Source organism: Crocodylus siamensis, chromosome 2 (genome assembly GCF_052110815.1).
Source record: "Crocodylus siamensis isolate JL-2025a chromosome 2, ASM5211081v1, whole genome shotgun sequence".
Lineage (NCBI taxonomy): Eukaryota > Metazoa > Chordata > Crocodylia > Crocodylidae > Crocodylus > Crocodylus siamensis.
The window spans coordinates 145078031-145100305 of NC_143396.1; the positions used below are offsets into that span (position 1 = coordinate 145078031).

A 22275-nucleotide genomic window follows, 5' to 3' on the forward strand; every position below is an offset into this window, starting at 1 on the left:
AGCAAATCCTCCTCATACAAGCAGTTTAAACAAGCCTGTGTACACATTGGTATACCTTCTATGATCCCCTGAACAGCAGCTGCTTTCATTGTTGTTATTGTGTCTGTACTGGAGCCTTTGCCTAAATTAGTACAACAAAAAAGCCTACCTCTACATGACAATGTCTTAACATTCAAGTGTAAGACTTGCATATAAAACAGAGCTGTCATTTTGGAATACAAGTTAAGTCCACACTCTTTTCTTCATGACTGCTTCCCTTAAGGTACTGTTGACCAGTAGCTGTTTATTAATAGTAATTGTGGAATGAGACTGGCCTAGAATGAAAAGGACCCAGAACCTGCCACACAATAGAGTGTCCATATTCAGAAATCTCCTTGGTGCTTTTAAATACAATATTGCCATCAGATTATCTCATTACCTTCTTCCCCTTTAGGTTTGAGCTTCTTGCCATGCAGTTTCTCAAGAATGAAGCAAATTCCTTCCTTAATTAAAAGTAAAAGGGTAGATGGCTTCTATGCTATAAAACCCTGTAAAATATATATGCAGCAAACTAATAATGTGCTTTGCCATCACCTAAGACAGTCTTACTGTTGCTTTCTTAAGCTCAGCATCATTTGACTGAGAAATCTGTTCCCATATTTTGTGGACTTCCTTGCATTTCCAATAAAAGCTGTTTCTTTTATTATACAGGCATGTTTAGTAAACATTGAGCTTGGCCTAGGGTCTGTTAGCAATGGGATACCAATTCCTGGAGGAGGATGCAAACTGAAAAGCAGTCATACTGAGCTGCTTGGACCTAGACAGCTAAAACAAAGCAAAAAGGAGAGGATGTTCAGGTCTAAACAAAATTCCAACGCCTAATCTAGCCTCTGCCAGAGGGGAGTTACCCCTTATCCTCTGGCAAAGGTAAGTATGTTGGTGACTGATCACAGCAGCACTAGAACTTAGAGGACACCAGCACTCCTCCCACCCACCCCCACTGTAAAAGGAGGATGGAGAAGGCCTACAGATAATGTGAGGCCATGTTAGCCATCCTTCTTCCAAGTTCAAATTAATGCAAGCACTTAAGGATGCTGAAAGCTGTACCCTGTGCAGCTCTTCTTGGCCAGAGACGGTGCCTGTAATGCAGGCTACAAGATGAAAAAGGCTACTTTCTAAAATGTAAGTAACATACTAATTTGCTATTATAGTATGTTTGCAATTCAGATATCTATCCCTATTGTAGCAATTTGAAGTACAAATTTTAAAACATGGCAACGCAGTACAGAAACAATGTGCTTTGAGATTTGTGATAAAGATACAGTCTCCCTACAATGGTACTGAATTTCAGATTCATCCACAAAAAACTAGAACTCCTGGTTCCAACATACCACCTTTTATTAGAACAACTGGGAAATGGCAAGAAAACTGTCCTTTTCTGCAAGCTTTTGGGATCAAAATCCCTTCATCAGGCTCTGGGAAAAATATAGATGGTACAAAATGATAAAGAGTCCTAATCAGCAGGAAATAAACTTCATTTTTGCACAGAGGGAGCTGAAGAATATTTGTTCCTATACTCTGCTCCCTCATCCCTTCTAACAATTATTTAATGTCAAACTTTGGTCATGTAAAATTTCAGTCAACTGCTGGTCTCGTCAGGAAAATTCAGGCATGGGAACTTGTAATGGTCTATGCCAAAACTGCTCATCAATTATACAATCAGTGTATAAAATAGCTGCTTTCTGTACAATGCAGTGTTGCTTGCCTTACAGTTTCTCAACTCTACTGCTGGTTTTGATTTCAAGTCATCTTTCCCTCTAAGAACATGCATGATATTCTTATAGATATCAGCATTTTAATTCCATATACAGTACCCACCAAATGTTTAATATCTGTGGTGGCTATAATTGGGTAATCACTGAATAATTAAAATATTCCAATGAACTACATTTAAATATACAAATGAGGCTAGAAGGAAGGCAGCTTAAGGCAAGGTCAAGGCAAATGAAATTTCAGCAAAGCTGTCCTGTCAAGATGCCTATAGTAAAACTAAGGTCAATTCAAAGGCAAATACTGTACTGCACCAAACTAATCAATAGGATAATGTAGGCCTGAAACCACCTTAGCAAAATGCTTATCATAAGCAATGCCATTTTGTGATTTGGCATAACTAATGCTGTTAACTAAAAGCACAAGCAAGTGTTTCATAGTTTAGGGTGACCTCTTTATAATCCATCTCAGTAAGAATACTGAGAGGCTGTGCGCTCAGTCAAAGAAAACAGAATGCAGACAGCAGCCTAACAGGAAGATGACTGCTGCAAAAGGTGATTAGTCAGAATTTGTGGCCTGACCACATGAGACGGAAGAGAACTGTAAAAGAATATATATAAACTCAGAAAAGAACTTAGTTTGGAGAGTAATGAGCATGAAAAGGAACAATACCTAATTAATTGCACCCTAACTCTGGAACAATGCCTGATCACGCAAGTCTTCATGTACCATTTGGAAGGACTATGTAAGACTACCGCTTTGGGTATTTTATTGTAAAAGTAGTATTGAACACATAAGTAAAACATTAGGAGCAGAAGCCAGAATATCCTCACCAATCATTGTAATCTGTTCACACCCACACCTTTAATTACATTAGTGCAACAACAGAGAGGGCTGAACAGTGGTAATGCTATATGCCATTAAGAAAATTGTGAACATATACAAACTGTGGAAGATTTCAGTGAACTTCCTAGCTGCACCCCCCCCCCCCACCAAAAACAAAAAACCACATCGTACAACTAAGTAAAGGTTGAGGTAATACACAGAAGAGATTCAGGTTAGAAGTAGCAATTAAATAATATACACTATGTACATAAGTAACTACAGCTCATCAGTAGCTTAAATTGGGATTAGGACAGGTCTTTCAATGTGGTAATAGATATTCTGGCATGGCAGCACAGTTATGTTCCAATTCAAAAACAGATCAAATCACCAAGTATCCATACACATCTTTGGCAATAACAACACTGTTAGACTCCAGATCATTTTTCTGCTTATTTTCTTTGGTTTAGAAACCACTGGAAAACTTGATCAAGGATTTTTCATTTGCTGCTTGGTTGTCTGAATATTTAACAGCTGAGCTCTTTAATAAAGAATCAGCAGCCTCACATCATCACCAAGTTGTTGCTGGAATTGAAAAACTGAAAATGTTAGCCACTTTGTTACATTGGAAGATAGATTTCAGCTGGATAACATTTAGACATGGTAACGTCTTCCAACAATGGTATTCCTGTTTCCATAAAATCCATCAAATGTAAAGCTCCAAGGGACCATGTAAGCTGTACATGTCTAGACAGACCTGATTCTAAAAATAGAAGAAAACTATACAGGAAGCCTCAGGGATGCTTTCTGTTATAAACACTTAACTTTTCTACAGGGAACACTTCAGACATGAGGAAGAATGTTCTAAACTCCACACAGACCAGCCAGTACTCTGGACCTCAGCGCTACCACAAATGGACTAAATGTGGGTTGAATACCCACAGTCCTAAAGTTCTGGCATTTAACCTGTATACTTTTTTATGTATAAATGAGATGCATATACTTTAGACCAACCCAAAGCTTTTCTCATATTGGTAAAATGCTGTAGAACTAGCAATTCTTTAAGACTGAATTCTGATTAACACAAGGGTGTCATTTTTAATGTACACTTAAAATTTATCCCAGCCTAAGAAACACATTTAGGTGGGATGTGCTGTCAAGGTCAACAATGCAAAGCACATTCGCTTCGCTATAATTCATCCCCTTTTACTGTTTAATTATCAGTCTAGAACAAAGGTCTCAAGCTTTAGAAGCATTTGGAAGCTTTAGAAAATAACCAGGGTTGTGTTTTCAAGAAGAAGCTAGACCTTATTCCATATCTGCCCAGACTATTTTAACTCAAAAGATTCAAAATGCTGTCCAAGACTTGGTCTCATAACTTCCATTATCACATACCAGATGCTTTCATGGTTTTTGTCTACCTTATAATGTAGCAGTATGTTTAAAAACCTCAAAGCAGCACTGCTGAGGTCACGTCCCTCCATACTGCAGTTTTCAGTTTTCCACATGAATTCTGGAGAAATCCAAGAGACTTGTTCACATACAGTCAACCACGTTGTTGGATCCTTGACCCACATCTCGGATGTGGCTACAAAGACAAGAACACACAGCGACGCCTGCCCCAGCTCTGCAGTGAGAGACAGATCCCACAAGCTCCCACCTAGAGATAAACCATAAAAAAAATTACAAGCAAAGAGTACCGTAAGGTAGAAAACTAATAGCAATGTTAGCATTAAAACTGGGAAAATGTGTGTTTTAAGAAAGATTCCTTCATTGCAAACACTGAAAAAATCCTGTTCCTGACATTTAAGCATATTATGTATATTTTACCACTTAATTCAACCTACATCTTCTCACAACTCTTATTTACAGTATTTTAATAGATTCAAGATTTGAAAACTTGCCTGCACTGCTGTCTTTGGAAGATGACTACTAAGTATCTTCCTCTTTTCTGCAGACATATCACTAACATTTCAAGATAAGAGACTAATTGAGGCAGAGTCAGCAAGGTTTCTCTGCTAGTCATAACTACGTTATTGTAATTTCTCTATGATAGATATTTTATTTTTAAAAAGACACTGAATGAAACAGATTAATTCAACCTAGCTCTATTGTCTTACTTTGTATTATGTGAATTAGTTTTATTTATAGGGCTCTTGATAGAAAAACTTCCTACACTCTGAGTTACATGGGTGAGGGCAAGGAATGGGAGAGATGATAAATACATTGGTAAGTAAAAAGATGGGCGAGTCACATTACTATTGTTTGGATTAATCTACAAACTCAAGGCAACCTGCATATAACATTTTTAAAAATGTATACAATTTTAAAAAATACAGTGACAGCCATTTTTTAAAAAAAAGTTTACTGGTTTTAACAAGAGTGTTCTAAATTAAAATTAATGCTGGGGAGTAAAGGATTCCCCCCTCCATTATCAGGTCTCTAGCCTCTCATAAAACTTTTTTTAAACCAGCAGTAATTTTGTCTATTACAAATAGCTATATGTGTGACCATCACGGTTACAGATCAACTCAGAGACTTTGGTGAAAGTCTACAGAAAATTATCTTGAAAACTGTTAACAGCAAAGATGACTAATATGTGGTGGTAGAAATCTGGACTTCTTTTTAGTAGGGCTGGGGTTCAGATCACTAAATGCATTCCAATCAGAACCTCCTTCCAGACTTTACTACAGTCCCAAAGAAAAAAGGCATTCTTTACACACGCACATATAGCAAGTTTAAACGTCTGGGTGCCATACAAGACAGCACATTTAAAAACACCTTTAACCAATTTGATAGAAGTACAGTATTTGCACTAAATGTTATGATCCATAGCTGTCAATGAGCTAGGGTGCAAAAGGTCAGTTATTTGCTGGTGGGAGGAAACTAACTAGCATGCTCAGGTAAGCTAGTTTGCTTTATAGGATACAAAAGATTTGCATTAGTTTTTTAGGCTTGTTATCTGTGACAGCATATTTAGAAAGCATGAAATTCAAAGTGCTTTGCTAATGAAAGGGGCACTACTTTTTTGACACAGTAAGCATGGGAGCAATATTACTCAATATTAAATTAAGACAGCAAAACTTCAGAATTACCTGTTCATCAGTGGATCAAAAGCTTCCACTGTGTTCAGGTATGCATTGCCATTATGACCACCAACTGCAAAAATTTTACCCATCAGTGTTGCTATACCAACTCCACCCCTGGGGGTTGTAAGCTCTGCAACATATTCCCACTGGTTACTGCGAGGATCGAACCGTTCAACAGAGCTCAGTGGAGAGTTGTCATCAAAACCACCTGCAAAGAGAAACTGCATTACTGTTTAGTAATGTCTGTATCCACAACCTAGCAAGCTTTATATCCAGCATTCAGATTATCTGTATTTATTACACAAGAGTTGTTTGAAAAATAGACCATTGTACAGCTAGCCCTACCTAACATACATAAATCAATATACATCTACAAATTTTGACCCCAACAGGTTTTGAAACTGCAAGGAAAAGTCTTCCGCCTTCTCTCCAAGATGACACAGTGGTATTGTTAGAATCCTGAGAGGGCTCTCATAAGGGATGCTACAAGCAAACATTACCATAATACGTAGGCAAAACTTAAGGGAGTTGGTTTCATTTGAAACCCACCACTCTGAGTCAGCCTACACTTGTTTCATTAGACTTGGGAGGCAGTCAACTAGTTCTCACAGCATCTAACAGTTCATAACAAGGCTGTCCAACTTCTATGCCCTGGGAGCCACACCAGGCAAAGCAGTAGGATGCTCCTCCCCACCCACTGCTGCACCATGCTTCCTAGAGGGTGCGGGAGAACGATTCTCTCACCCCCTCCACTGCAACACACTGACATTATTTCCTACACAGCCCCAGGCTCACCCTCAGCTCCCTGCACTGCCCAGACCCTGGGATAAGGCAGGAAGCAGAACCCAGAGACAGGAAGTGGGAGCCTGGAAATTCTGGCTGCTATTGCAGCTGGAATGATTGAGGGAGAAGTGGGGAGGGGGGGAAGAATGGCACATGGATAAGAGCCCAAGGGCTGCATATTAACCCTGTGGCCCACTAGTTGGACAGATCTGGTTTAAAGCTCCACTGGAGAAAGATGTAATAGCTACAGATCAATCTGGAGAAAACTGGTGATGGCAGCAAATTGGGGGAAAGGATAGGGTCCATTTGCTCCCTCTTTTATCCTTAGCTTTATATATGGTTTGTTATTTGTTGCCTCAAGGTTATGAGGGATTCTCACTCTAAAAAAGTACAGGAAGCATAATTTCCAGTTTCTTTTCCACCTATGATATGATAGGAAGTCAGGACGCTATTACTTCCAATGGCAGAATTCACAAGTTATACCTTTACCTACCCCAGTCTGTCTACAGACTCAGTACTGTATATGGGGCCACATTTGAAAACCAGAAACTGAGGCTAGTATAGAATGCAGCAGCACTTCTCACAGCCAGGCTGTTACTGCTTAATATTTTGTAAAGCAGGGGTGCTCAACCCCTAGGTTGCAGGCCAAATGCGACCCACAAAGCCTTGGAATCTGGCCCGCAGGGCTCCCCATGGGCTGGGAAGTGTGGGGGCAGGGGAGCAATGGCAATCAATACTGTGATCCTCCCCCCTCCCAAATTCCAAAAACCACATGCTCCAAGCCTTATGCAGCATAGTGGAGCTAGGCCATGCCCACCCCCACCATGGCTGAATTAGGGCTGGGCCACACTCCCTCCCGCCTCACAGCTGGATTGGGAGTGGGCCATGCCCCACTTCTCCCTAGGTGGTCAGGTTGAGGCCCTGTTAAATTCCATCCTCCTCTCCCAGTCTTGCTCCACAGGTGACTGCCCCAGGTGCCAGATCAGGACCACTGGCCAGATCCAGCCCAGGTCATTGCTGTAAAGCACATGACACTTTGTGTCTGAATAAAACTTGAAATCCTGGGGGTTCAGTCTATACTCTATGAAGCTCCTTCTTTCTTTGTCTTCTTTCAACAGTGACAAATGAAAGTAAGCCAGCTAATAATTTTAAGTTTATGGCACTGCAAGTAGAGAGCTGGGGACAAAAAGCCCCCATATCACTTCCCTCTCTCTTTGGTTCATTTGAAACAAACCATCTTTTCTTTAGGCCCCCCACTACAGAATGGATGAAGACAGATTGAACAAAGTCCAGTGGAGGGCAATGAAAATGGTGAAGGGGCTGGGGGATATGACTTCTGAGGAGAGGCTGAGGGAACTGGTCCTATTGAGTCTGGGGAAGAGAAGACAGGGGGGGATTTAATAGCAGTCTTCAACTACCTGAAGGGTGTTCCAAAGGGGATGGAGCTAGACTGCTCTCAGGGGTGGCAGATGACAGAACAAGGAGCAACAGTCTCAGGTTGTAGCAAGGACAGTTTAGGTTAGATATCAGGAAAATCTCTCTCACTAGAAGGGTAGTGAAGCACCAGAACAGGTTACCCAGAGAGGTGGAATCTCCATCCTTGGAGGTTTTTAAGACCTGGCTAGACAAAGCCTTCGCTGGGATGATCTAGCTGGTTGTAGTCCTGCTTTAAGCAGGGGGTTAGACTAGGCCTCCTGAAGTCCCTTCCAACCCTAAATTTCCATGATTTCACAGTAAGCAATTCTCAGATGCATTTCAAAGTCCACTTAGACCTTCAGTGAAAGGGCTGAGTTCTGTTGTATTAGCTAATACTGAATACCGGGTCATTTCAGTCTCTTTTTTAAAAATACTTTAAAAATGCAGCTAATCTGTTAGGTATCTTATGTAAGGGAAAAGAAAAAGCTCCAGAACTCTGATTTTTACACAGATGGCTAACATTTTGCAAAGCTTAATAGTAACCAGAATGCATTTACTGATTTTTTACTTAATGTTTGATTTAACTGAAGTTCTAATACAACTTGAAGCCACATTTAAAACCTAAATTGAGGGGGAGGGGAACATATAAATCAGCAACACATACTTCATTGATGTAGTTGCTAAATGAATGGAAGTACAGTTAACCCCTGCTTAGTCCCCTTATTTGCTTCCAGAAAAACAGCGTTAATTGAAACCAATTTTCCCATAGAAATGAATCTAAGTAGAGATGATTCATTCCCAAAGCTCCCCACTCACACTATAAAATTGCTGAAATCCCCCACTAGATACTATAAAATCAGTTAATTCAAAATCTAAATTTATGTAAATACTTTATTTAACACTTTGAACTCTGAAATAATGTATAAGATTACAAAATAAAGTAATGAACTGTATGCACAGATGCACTTTCACTTTTTGCTCTTTCACCTTCCTTAAGCACTCAGAATCAGAGCTGTCAAGGTTAGTGTCAGTTTCAGGAAATTTTGAAGTGCTTGCTGAGGATTTTTTTCAGGGCTGGCTGCAGGGGTTGAAACCAGAGTTGTGCATGTCCTGAAGAAGGAATCTATTGATAGCTGCCCTTTGGCTTCTTCTTTTCATCGTACAGCAGCCTGTAACAATTGACTTCATTGTTAACTAACTCCTCTTGCAATTGCAGAACTGCACTGCATTTCTCAGGGTCACTCTCATCAAAGTAGGAAACAAAAGCTTCAAGATGTTTGAAAGCTTCAAGCCAGGTCTTTGCTGGTTAAAGCCCTTGCTGGTTGAACATCTTCCTCGCATCTTCCTCTTCTCCATGGGTTCTCTGCTGCTGTATTTGAATGAGGTCCTCATTGCTCAAATCCCTGTTGGACTTGATCAGCTCCTGAGGTTCAAGTTCAACTATCCTCAGGTTCAAATTCATCAAATCCAATTTTCCTTTTAAGCTCAATGATATAGTCCTGAATTATCACCACTGGTTCCTCAACCTCTTGGGAATTCTGGACACAGTCTGCCCAAAGCTTTCACTAGACACCAGTCATTGTTTTGGAGGCAACTTCATCCCAGGCACTTGAAACGTTATCTATTGCCTTGCAGATATTATAGCCCTTCCAAAATTCTTTTAGGCTTGGAGTACCCTCTCTTTCTGTAGTCCTGACTGCCTGGGCAAATGTTTTCCTTATGTAATAAGCCTTAGACACAAGCACAAAAGAGCACAGAGCACAAGAATTTTTGACAAAGCAAGATGGCAATGAGGCTGCGTGTCGCTGATGCTCCCTGCCCAGTACCTGTGAGCATTACAGTAAAACCCGTGAGGGCTAAATGAAACCGGGTATCAAAGTGAAATGAGTACTACAGCAAAACAGCGTTAAGCAGGGGTTGCCTGTAGTAAAAAGATAAGACCCATACTGAGGGAAAAAAAATGGTATTTTCTTCTTTTAATAATATAAGATAATTTTCTGTGAAGAAATCTGACTGACCTAGCAGCTCAACTAATGATCCATTAAAAACATGACAGGTATAATTAGAGAAAAAGTCAGGTGGCAAGCTTGACAGTAACGGAATCTTGACAGTGCCGTCCTTCTCGTGAAAATAAAGCTATTGCTCTACTACTTCACCCCAAAACTTGCTTGGCATCCTCCTCTTGCAGTCAGGCAGATACAAACGTCCTCTGCCTACAAATCGACAATGCAAGTTATTCAGTAAGCAATTAAATCAAATGTGAATACTATGCCACAGAACCTGCTGAGAGCTATAGTTTTAGTTCTAAGTATGAAGAACAACAGAATTGAAAACAAGAAGTTCCCCCTTTCAAATGGGTGATTTGTTTGGAGGAAATTAGCTTCACCACTGCACTGTGATTCAGGATCACTTATCTAATATTAAAATGTAACACCAGCCTATACTACTTTTACTTTAGTTTTCTTATAAGCTCTATGATTTCCTGGCTGCAGTCTCCAGCTCTGAATAGCCTCCCCCAAACTGCAGTTATAAAAGACCCATTAAACTAAGCCACAAAGAAATCTTAGCTGCTGCAATTATCAAGAGCATCTCCTGACAGGAACTAATGAGTTAGCTTATCACTACAGGTTTCACCACATAAACCAAATCCTAAGGACTTTTTAAAACTTTTGGAAATCTTAAGCTCCTTGAATATGGATTTACATAAAAACATGATCTTGCAGTCCTCTCCATAAGAGACATGTAGTCCATCTGTGAGGTCCAGCCTTATTTTATAGACTATTCAAGTTTCAGCATTTCCCAACATGCCAATCACCTTCATTTTCTTCATTTCCACAGACCTAAACCTACACCCTTTGCTAGCACTCCAGGTGCATCTATGACTATAGCAGTACTTCTCTTAGAGAAAATAAAACACTTTTGAAACACCTGTATCACTTTACCATTTTACTCCTTGAGGAGTACCAAAAGGGAAATGCTACAAGAAGGCTGGCTACAAAACAGCATTCATGAAGAGAAAAGAATGGTTACTTTAAGTGTAGTCAAGTGATTATCCTAATGCATCACAGGTATGAAAGATTGACTTCTTTTTGTCAGTATTATCTACTGGGGTTATGCTTATTCCCTGATGTCCTGACAGAGAATAAGTCCAACTATCTTTCAGTTTCATATCCAATACAGCAACAGGAATCTACAGCTGTGGGGAACTGGGGGAAGGTACAGTATGCATGTGGACAATACACACAGAAGAACTATACGAATGGAAAAAAAATCATACTGCAGTCATATGCACAGATCCCATTTTGGGTGTCTTGCAAGCATTTACCATCTAGTTCAAGTGTGGGGGTTAGGGTTGATCCCACTTAAAGCAAGGATTATAAGAAAGTACTACCAAAATGCACAACTGGTCTGGAAGTTCTACCTCATAATATCAGGTGGAAGTGTAGACTGATCCCCACATAACTGTTGTGCAAGCTACTAAAATAAGGATTTGTAAGCTAAAGGCTACCTGAAAACCAAGACACCAGGATGCATGTGTGTGGGTGGATCCAACCTGTTTGCTTGTATAAAATGCAACTAGATACCCATTTTACAAGCCAAAGTCCTTACCCTTGACCATGTCTACAGAGCTGAAAAAGAAGCTAAAGAAGTTCATCAAAGCTCTGAGTAAACCTTAGGATTACTGATTGAAAAATTCCAAGATGGTTGTGGGCAAACTCTTGGGCATCACATACACAAAACCCTCTTTCAAGAAACATTATAAGATGGGGTTACAATAGACCATAAGCTGAATGAACCAACAGTGCTCTGCTGTTGCAAAAAAAGCCAACAACTTACTTGACTCAATTAACAAGAATGTCACTTGCAAATCAAGGGAAGTGATTCTTCTAGAGGTGTACCAATAAAGATTTTCTTAGCCAATATGGATCCAGTAGCCAATTTACAGGAATGCAGCCAGGCAGTTTGGAGAGCAATGCCCTGCTGCTAGGTCTGTGGGAAGGAAGGGGTACGGGAGGGAGAGGGAGGGGGCAGACAGAGGCCCCTACAGTGAGGGAAGGAGTGAGGCAGGGGTAGGCACTGCCCACCAGAACGGTGAATGGGAACCTGGGGCAGGGAGTGGGATGGAGCTGCAGGTGGCTCATCGAAGGTGCACAAGGGGTGGAGTAGCTCATCACCACTGCACACATTCCCAGCAGAGGCATGGGGGACATGGGGTGATGGTGGGCTGCCCGCTGCGGGCTCACAGCCAGGGGCTGCACCAGCTTGTTACTGGCAGGGGGAAGCAGGGCTGGGGGCTGGGCCAGGGCTGGGAGCAAGGTAGCAGCAGTGCTAGGAGGGGTGGCTGTAGGGGACGGGGGGGGCTACAGGGAATTTTGGGGTGGCTATAGCCCTCCAAACCCCCACCCAGTGCCACCCCTGCTCAGGGCACTCCACTCCGTTGCCTTTCTCTCAGGAGCCCTCCACTTCAGGGTGGCCAGGGGACATGCAGCCAGTTCAGGGCTCCTGAGGAAAGGCAACAGAGTGGAGTGCCCTGAGCAGGGGTGGCACTGGGGAGGGGGAGGTTTGGAGGGCTATAGTCACACCAAAGTTCCCCATGGCCACAATGTTTGATTTTCACTGTACAGAAAAGCACATACATTACACACACTCACACATATATAGAAAACAGAGAGAAGAAGAGATATTAGTTACACACAGTAAAACACAGAAGAGATATTACAGTTCCACGCACACAGACATTTTCCAGCACAGCAAGGACTATGAAGCATGCTGGAAAGGCAGGTGCCAGGTCTTTTGGCAGGGAAGGAAGAGGGGCTAGAAGGGGTAGGGGAAGAGCTGCAAGACCCCCACCCCTCAAACAGGTGCATCCTCTTTCCTGAGTCTTCTACTGCCAATGGGAGCAAGGAGGTGGGAGCAGTAACTGTCCCTACACCTGCACCACCTCCCCTAACACCAGAATTAGCCACCAGCACCAGCATGACAGTCTCTTCCACCCTAGTTTCATCTCCCAGAGCCAGAGGAAGAGCTGGATCTGGAAGCAGGGAACCTGAGCACCCTGGCAAAAGAATTCTGGGGAACGAGGGGTAATCTGAGTTTGTGCTTCACACCCCTCAAAGTTCCACTAGGTCTCCTTCTCCGGAAGGCATCTCAGAGGAGGTTGTGGTAGCAGGTGGCTTAGCTTCCCCTGTTGTGCCTCCACCTGCTGGGGGGGAGGGGTAAGGGAAGATCCCCACCCTCAACCCAGAAGCAGGGGGATAGTGTAATGTGGGATCATTTTGAGTTGGCAGATGATCCCAAGTATGCTACCTGCCAGCACTGCCAAGGCAGATCAGCTGGGGCAAGGATGTGAAATATTTCACCACCACGGCGATGCTGCTGCATCTCAGGAGGCAGCACCCCCTCGCCCTTGCTACTCCTCAGCCTGGCACCAGTGGGAGTGTGCCCAAAGGGAAGTCCTCCTCTCACTCCAAAGTCCTCGACCCCACAAAGCAGAGGCAGGCCACCTTGGACTGGTGGGGGAAAGTTGTAGTCAAACGGGGGCACGTTGCAAGAGGTCACATGTGGAGATGCTTGCTTTGGATGGCCAGCCCTTCTCTTAAGTGACCAGCCAGGGTTCAGGTGGCTCATGGCACTCATGGCCCCATTCCACCAAGTGCCCACACACACCACCTTTAGCAGGATGGTGGTGCCCTCCCTGTATGAGGCATGCAGGAAGTACTTGAGGGAGGAGCTGCAGGTAGCTTTACACTTCACCTCAGACAACTGGAGCAGCTGAAATGGAAATCATGCCTACCTCTCCCTCACAGGACACTGGTGTGATCAGTCAGGGCAACAGTGAGCTCTCCTTCAAGCACAGGTGATGAATGAGTCGTACACAGCAAGGGAGATCATGGTGGCCATGAACCGCATGCTGCAGAGGTGGCTCGTTGGGCAGGGTGAGCTCATCCATGGGTTCATGGTCACCGACAATGGGGCCAATATGGTCAAGGTAGTCCATGATGCCAACTTTGGTAGCATCTGCTGTGGCACACAAGTTCCACCCATAGTCAAGGATGCACTGGAGGGGGAACAGGGAAGCTCTGGAGGGGGCTGGGGCTGGGGCTGCTGGTGATGGCACTGGCACTATCACCCCCACCCAGATGATTTCAAAATGCAGGAAGGTGATGGGCTACTTCAAAAACAGCATCGAGGGGGACAAGATGCTGTGGGACAAACAGGCAATGCTGAGCACCGTGCAGCACAAAATCATGCAGGATGTGGAGACTTGGTAGAACTCCACATACCTGATGCTGGAAAGACTGGTGGAGCAACAAAAGGCCATCCATGAGATGGCCTTGCTTGGGGAGACTGGGATCAGTGGTTCCCTTAACAAAGTGGAGTGGGAAAACATCTCCCAGATCTTGGTGGTCCTCAAGCTCTTCTTCGAGGCCACTGAGACTCAGTGCTGGCAAGGACCTCTTTAGCCAGGTGATTCAAGGAGCTTGAGAACCAAATGGAGAAGTTGCAGGGGATCAATGTTCCTGGCTGGGACAAGCCACATTCACCAGAGGTGTGGGCACTGGTGAAGTGGCTGAAGGAGGGCATCAAAAAACAGCTGGATCCCTTGCGGTCCAGTATAGTTCACGTGCTTGCAGGCAGGTGCGACCTGAGGGTGAAGGAAAGCATGTGCAGCACCAAACCCCTAGATTACTGGATGGAGGTGCTGTTGAACAGAGTCAGGGAGGCAGAAGGGCAGAAGCATGGAGACATGGAAGAGGGGGATCCGCTTTCCCGTGTCAGCATTCAAGTACCAACCAGTCTCCTCCACACCACCTGCTGCCAATGTGGGCCAAGGGCATGGCTTCAATGTTGAGGTCTAGACGCACCAGACTCCAGCCTTGGGCAGGCAGCATCGATGCTTCGGTAACTACTTATCTCACCAAGGATGTGGAGCCGCTGGACTGCAACCCATTGGCTTACTGGGAAACCCGCAGCCAGATGTGGCACTTTCTGGCCACAGTTGCCCAGGAACACCTGTCCTGTCCACCAACCAGTGTTCCAAGTGAGAGGGTGTTCAACATTGCTAGGGATGTTATGACACTCCACTGCATCTCCTTGGATTCTGGTTTGGTGGAGCAGCTGGTGTTCCTGAAAGTGAGCCTCCTGCTGCTGGGGTTCCCCAACCTCCACCTGCAGACAGAGTGAGTGCTACCTGCTCACTCCATCCACATCTATTTCTTTTTTAAATCATTTAATGCCCCACTCAGAGCTGGAGGCAGCACTCACTGCATCACCAGCCAGCAGGAGAAGAATATCTCCCTGCTGAGCTCCCATGCCAAGATGAACTTGGAGGTATGGGCTGAGGCCATGGGGAAGAAAGAGGCCCCAGGTCCTGGGCATGACCTAAAACTGAACCCTGCTAGGGTTGGGAGGCCTGGTAGGACTGCCAGTGGCACAGCAGCCCCCAAGAAGTACCAGAACCACAAACCTCCCTGGTGAAAGGCAGGTAGGAGGTACCTTATAACCTTCAGCTACCACATGAATGCAAGGGAAAGCCCATACCGGTAAGATCTTTGAGAGGCCTGAGACTTACTGGCTGCAGTGGAGTTATGAGGCTCCAGGTGAGCTTAGCTGCCTGGGATGCTATCTGTGAGGCATGGGCCGCAGTGTAAGGGGAAGTACGGAGCTGCAGAACGGATGTCACCCCAAGACACCTAAACGGGTAGCCTCCCGCATAGGAAACATCTGAATCAGTTTTCCATCAAGGCATGGCAGGAAAAGGGGCAGGCAGCTGGCCCAGAAACAGGTGGGCAGGCAGAGATCTAACCAACACTGGGAAGGCCCCCTGCTACAAGCTACCATCCCTGCTGGTTTCATTCCCCTATGCCTTCACAGACAAAGTCACACGTCACGAGTTTTGCTTCGAAAAGTTTGAGGTGCCATTTCCTTGAAACTTGGCAGGCCTCATGCCCTCAGAAAGGGCTATCATCCCTGCTGTTTTCATCCAAATCTGCCAAAAAGTGACAGTTATAGGTATTTTCTGTGATTCCCCATTATAGTCTATGCCTGAATCACCAAATCTCTTTGAATCACTGCCAAATCTTCCAAAGCTGATTCAGCTGAATTGCTTCAGGACAGTGATCCAAATCAAATCACTGTCTTCCAAATAGGCCAAATCTGAATCGAATACTTCCCTATTTGTACAGGCCTACTATCTAGCACAAGGCCAATGAATGGACACAGCCTGAGAATTCAAGGGGACATGCCATAACATGTGATAACCGCCTTTGAGGTAGACAGGTTGTTTAACACAACAAGGAGACAGCCTGAGAACCAAAGAAGCATGTACTATACTGTCCCCCTAATACAAAATAAGTGACACCAGCAACAAGGCCTCCAGGAAAAGGGGACCTAAGTCCTGGTTTTGAGGGAACAGACCAAATTAGAAGAAGGCCCAGAAGACTATGTGGATGTGTGACCACTGAGGGACAGCCAATCACATATAACCACAGACAAAAAGTCATCAGCAGTCATCAAGGGGGAAGAAAAATACAGAAGTAGAGACTTGAGATTATCAAAGGGTCCCTCCCTGTTCTCATCCCCCAGGAAGGGTCCCCAAGGCTGTCATGGACAGAAGACATACCAGTAGCCTGTTTCATGCACCCCACTGGAGGGGGACTGTGGGCCTCTGTTAGGGTAACAATTTAGATTATTGAAGAGCATTGGATCTGCAGCTGCAGCAAGGCTTTAACCTGTGTCTCAAAAAAAGCTGCTGACCACAAGGCAAAATGGTGCATCAAAATAACCTTTCAGATGCTTAGGCAACTAGTTTTAACCATATAATAGGATTGTTGTGAGACATATCTATCTATATATAGCTTTTATATATAAGATTTTACTTATGTTAGGTAACCATCTTAACCGTGTTAATCATTTTTTTGGAAAAAAACAATAATTAAGTCTGTGTGCTGTGAACCAGCTACAGCAAGGAACAAGATAAGATACTGGGGCCCAAAAAGGGTGGGGATGGTACGACATGGGACAGAAAAAACAGATTGAAAGGTGGAAGATAACATGTACCCAAGATGAACATATGCAAACATATGGCAGGGGGTCGGACTAGATGATCTACTCAGGTCCCTTCTGACCCTAGAAACTAACTATGAAAAGGGTGAATGGTGATTGGTAAAGAAACCTCCAGAGTCCACCCAGAGACCAAAAGAAGAGGGTTCATGGCCTTAGATATGCGCTCACAGCAAAAAAGGCATGTAAATGAATGAAATGCACAGGCAATTCCATGCTAATGAAGCAAACAGTAAACAGAGTTGGAGCTCAAGATGGGAAGAGAAATGGGTGGAACAGGAGGGACAGAGGTGGAGTGAATTTTAATGACTATAAACCAAAGTTTATAAATGAAGGAAGAACCTACTGTTCATTGTAGGTCCCCGGTTTGTTGTTTTTTGGGACCCTTGTCCGAAGCTGTCTCCATTCGGAATGAAACTGTTGTGAACAAGGTGTGCTGGTGTTTGCTCCCTGCTTGCTCTGGCTAATGAGCAACAGGATTCATGGGCAACTGGATCATAGTCTCCCTATGGAGACGCACGGAGTCGGAGTCTAACATCTTGGTGTAGTCGGCAGGATTCAACACACATTTGGAGGGGACTGATCATCCCAATCCTACCAGGCTAAGGCCTACCAGGTGTACTGGGTTCTCTTGGGCCTGGGTTGCATCGAGTGTTCTAGGTTCTCATCTCAGCTATCATACCCCGTCTTTTACCTTTCCCCAGTAGGATGGCAGCCAGTACAGAGGCTTTTCCTTTGTATATGGGGTCAAGGAGACCTCCGTGATTTTACTGAGAGTTGGGTTAAACGGAACGGGGGTCCACTGCAGGGGCCCCAGGAGAATCCGTCTAGCCCGGCTTGGAGTACAGCCTAGGATTGGGCTGAGGGAGTTTTAAGTGAAAAAGCACGGAAGTAAACCATTCAGAAAGCAGCTGACCTCAAGACATTGTCTTGGGGTGTTCAGGCCTTATGGCTCAAGTGTCAAGAACAGGAAAAGATCTGTCAACTTAAAGAGGTTATAGCCCAACAGCAACTATTCAATCAAGCTTCGGTGCTTGCTGTTGAGGGAAAGAGACTCAGAGGATTTGCGAAGTGCAAAGCCCAAGATCAAATCTCTTAAGTCTCTTATTGACAAGCTGCAGGTGGAACACGAGGCTCTGGAAAATACAGCTAATTCCCAAAGTGTCACTGTTCCAAGCGGCAAGACGCTGCCCGCAGTAATACCATCCACACTCCCTTTTTACTCATCCTCAGCCTCCCCACCTATCCCTCCCAATCCTCCCTCCCCCAATTACTCAGCAGAAGTGCGTGCTGTTAAGAGAGTTGCACACCTGAACCCTCCTGCCAGCGGGGCTCCCGCCCCTGCTGACCAAAGACTACCGTGCCGATCTGATATAACCCTGCCTGAAGGGATGACTCAGATGCAGCACGTTAGAATCACTTCCCCTAACCCCATGGAACAAGAAGCATTAAAAGCCCAATTAGGTCCTATGCCTTTAGAATGGAATGCCTGGTACCCAGTGGCTAGTAAAGGCTGAAAATAAAAAAAGACTTTTTTCAAGCATGGATTTGGCTGAAATTTTACCTGGGCTAGCAAAAGGAATCAGCCCTGCCCTTCTAGGAACTGGAAAGTAGCAGGCCTGAATGACAGATATTGCCCAAAAGCTCTTTGGAATCTATATCATGGACCAAGGTGCAAGTCAAATGCGCTTGCTTCCAAAAGAACACCCCCAAGATATAATCGAACAAATGCAGGCTTGGGCCTGAGTATGGGAAGATCCCTTAGCTGTACAATGGGCGTCACCCCCCCGGGGGCGAAAGGCAATAGGGCCAGCCATTTATTTGATACATGGATACAGTTGGCCCCAGGAATTAATCACTACGTTAGAGATGCAGGAGGGAACATTACAAGCTGACCACTTACATAATTACCTCAATAGGGCTGGAGCTTGGTGGCCATTACAACAAACTTCCCAAGCCTAACAGAACCAAAGGGCTGTGAAGTCCAAGTCACAGCTCTGCCGATTAGAACACATAGTGGAAGATTTATTGGCTAGATGGAGGAGCCAGCCAGCTAAGCCACACGCTGAAAATTCTGGTCGTGAAGAAGGCAATCGAAGAAGTAACAACAAGTGTCCCCGACTGCACAGACCAGGGGACTGGGAGTACACCCAAGGAGTGTGCCTTGCCATACATTTTCCCAACAGGGTGACATGTTTCAAATGTGGCACCCCTCGCTCAGCACCTTGGGTTCTTGCCCTCATTTCAGGGCCTGAGAATCCACCCATGTGCCTACAGGACTGAGACTGTGCCTGCTGCAGGCCCAGCCACCATCTCCCATTCTAATTCAATCAGGATGGAAGACCCTGGACCCAGGGCTGGGTGGAAAGAGGGGCACCTGATGAAATTTTTCTAATAGATCCATGCTAAATTTCAGTAACACTAACTCCCCTATGGAGAGGGAAGAAAAATCCCCAGTCTCATTCTCAGGAGCCACAGGAGCTTCTAATCAAAATTGGAGGGTGACATGGGCCGTGTCCAAATGACCTGCATCACCAAATACAAAAGTTCCAATTGGCTTGGACGTGTCATCCATCCCTTAGTATTATTGGAATGCCACCCTTGCAGTATTGTTGCATAGACTTAGCCAACCAGCTTGTACAGGTCAAAGGGGGTCCAACACAGCAACCCATGGAATTAGCCTGCCATTCCATCAAAGTGCTTAAACCTGCAATCCTTCCCACAGGCTGGGAGACATGAGGAAACATATGGGCTGCTGACAGTCTGGATGCAGGATTACTAAAAAAACCAGGATCTGGTCTGGATTCCAGGAGGAATGTCCCCTAAATCACTTCAATATTCAATTCCAAGGGAAGCAGTTCAGAGCATCTCCACAGTTATTCAAACCTTGCGAGAGTGCAAAATTATCCAACCCCAAGTTTCTCCTGCCAATTCTCCTGTATGGCCAGTGAGAAAACAAAATGGTACATGGTGACTCACTACTGATTATAGGAAATTAAATGATGTTCCTACCCCCATGGCACCAGTAGTGGCTATGTTTCCTGAAATAGTTAGTCAGCTAACTAATCAGGCACACAGGAACAATGTCGCCACCGTACCGAAGCAATTTTTCAGTTTTGACAAAATGCTGGCCTTGAAGTAAAAAGTACTAAAGCCCACCTAATAAAAGCAAGAAGTGCAATATCTGGGGTTCACAATCACTTGTCAGGGAAAAAAATTTTTCACTGATCAGCTTTCACTAATTTGTCAAATGCTGCCACCTACTGACCAAAAATCATTACAGTCTTTTATCGGTCTTGTGGGGTTTAACTGAGAGCTTATACCTGATTGCAGCAAAATTATGGAACCGTTCCACCAAGCAGTGCAGCAAACCAAATGGGAGTGGTCTCTGGAATGCCAAGCTGCATTCATAAAGCTAAAAGACCAATTAAAAAGAGCCCCTGCTCTCAGTGCTAGGATCCCCAACACAGAAGTAGAAATCTACCGTTGAGCCACCGACCGGCATCTGACAGCAGTAACCACTCAACAAATGGAAACAAATGGAGTTGATATTCCCTTAGCGTTTGCTTCCCAGAGGCTAAGCATCACAGAACAGAAATATGGGATTTGCGAAAAGGCATTGCTAAGTATGTATTGGGCCCTACAAAAGTTTAAGTACCTAATAGGTGAAGAAGCAGTATGCATTCAAATACCACATGACTCGTCAGCCGTTTTGAAATGGAAAATTGTTAAAGGGAGGACTAACAACCCCACGGACTGGTCAGTTTTCAATGGCATTAGATAACGCAAGAATTCAGTTTCAGCCCCTTCCTTCAGTGGAAATTAATATCTTTGGCTGGATAACCCCTGAAAAGTCATGCATGTTATCTAGGACAAACTGCTTGGCCAGTATTTATTCACAGTGTATCTTCACGGCAGGTACAATCAGGAAAACTATTATGGTTTATTGATGGAAGTTTTCCAGGAACAAGAGAAGAGGCTCAAGCAGCTTGTGCCGTAACGGAACCCCAGGAGACAGAAGCTTGGCTACTTCCCAAGGCCACCAGCCAAGAGGCCAAAGCTGTAAGACTTCTAATTGCACTTCAAAACATGTCTAATAATCCCTGTTTGTCTCATGTCATAGTCACAGACAGGGAATATGTGCATAAAGGAGCAACCCAAATGCTAAGATGGTGGGTCACCAACGAATTCAAAGATGCTCAAGGGTCTCCAATCAAGCATCGAGCTATTTGGGAACACATCTTCCAGGTAGCACAGGGAAAACAACAACTCAAAATGGTTAAAGTTAAAAGCCACCATAAGACTGGATGGGGGGCTGCACAAAACAATGAAGTTGATAGAACAGCAAGATCTGCCACTAAGGAATGGCCTTTATGGGCTCAAGTTAAAGCTGCTACAAATCAGTCAGGTAATGCAACTGACCAATGAGATGCTCAGTGTGATTGGACGGGCGATTCCCCCCACCCTGGACATACATCAAGTAAAAGGGATATGGGTTACCAAAGAGCTACCAGCAGTTCCCTACATCCTTCAGCCATCATGTGAGGTGTTGTTGAGATGGGTACATGGATCCCAAGTTGGAAGACACCCCGGTGTGTAAGAAACCATCAAAACAGTTCGATCATTAGGATGGTGACCAAATCTCAAACAAGATGCCATTGCATGGGCCCAACGGTGCTTAAGTTGTGCCCAGCATCAACCTAATCAGCTTCCCAACAAAGACCACTTAATGAATCGAGACTTAGTTGGACCCTGGGAAAGAATTCAAATTGACTATATGGGACTCTTGCCCACTACTGCAAAGAACTACCATTTTCTCCTCCTGATAGTAGATTCCTTCACAAAATGGGTGGGAGCTTTTCCCACTCACAATGAGACTGCTAAAACAATAGCTGAAGTGTTAGTTTATCAGATGTTCACCCATTGGGGTGTCCCTAAAGTTCACCCATTGGGTCACAGACAGTGACTAGGGTCCAGCATTTACAGCTGTTCTCACTAAGCAGATAAGTGAAATTTTAGGCATTGAATGGAAGTGGCATATCCCTTACCACCCTCAGGCTGCAGGGCAAGCAGAGCGTATGAATCAGACTATCAAGCAAGAGTTGCGAAAGAGAGTGTCCATCACTGGAAAGAACTGGAATAAAGTACTTCCCTTTATCCTAATGAGAATTCGGGCATGTCCCACTGCCAGCACAAAACATTCCCCTTTCAAGCTCATGACAGGCTAGGAAATGTCCCATTGGCAAAATGTATTTAGCCTTATTTCTGAGGACATCATATGTAGGAAGCCACTGACCAATGGGTAGAAACAGTCACTGATGCAGTAAATGAAAGCCACCAAGATGCAGCGCTG

At 44.3% G+C, this 22275-nt stretch overlaps 1 protein-coding gene across 4 annotated transcripts in view; it reads right to left on the reverse strand.

Annotated features, from left to right (window-relative positions):
• Positions 1-1061: 1061 nt before the first annotated feature.
• KLHL8 (kelch like family member 8) overlaps positions 1062-22275 on the reverse strand; it is a 69334-nt gene continuing 48120 nt past the window's right edge. For all 4 annotated transcript variants that reach the window (XM_090037033.1, XM_090037029.1, XM_090037032.1 and 1 more), the window contains 2 exons: positions 5667-5868; positions 1062-4231 (listed from right to left, as the gene is read on the reverse strand). In XM_090037033.1, the coding sequence (XP_089893159.1) occupies positions 4108-4231; positions 5667-5868 (326 nt within the window). In that variant the 3' untranslated portion in view covers positions 1062-4107. The remainder of the gene's footprint in view (positions 4232-5666; positions 5869-22275) is intronic.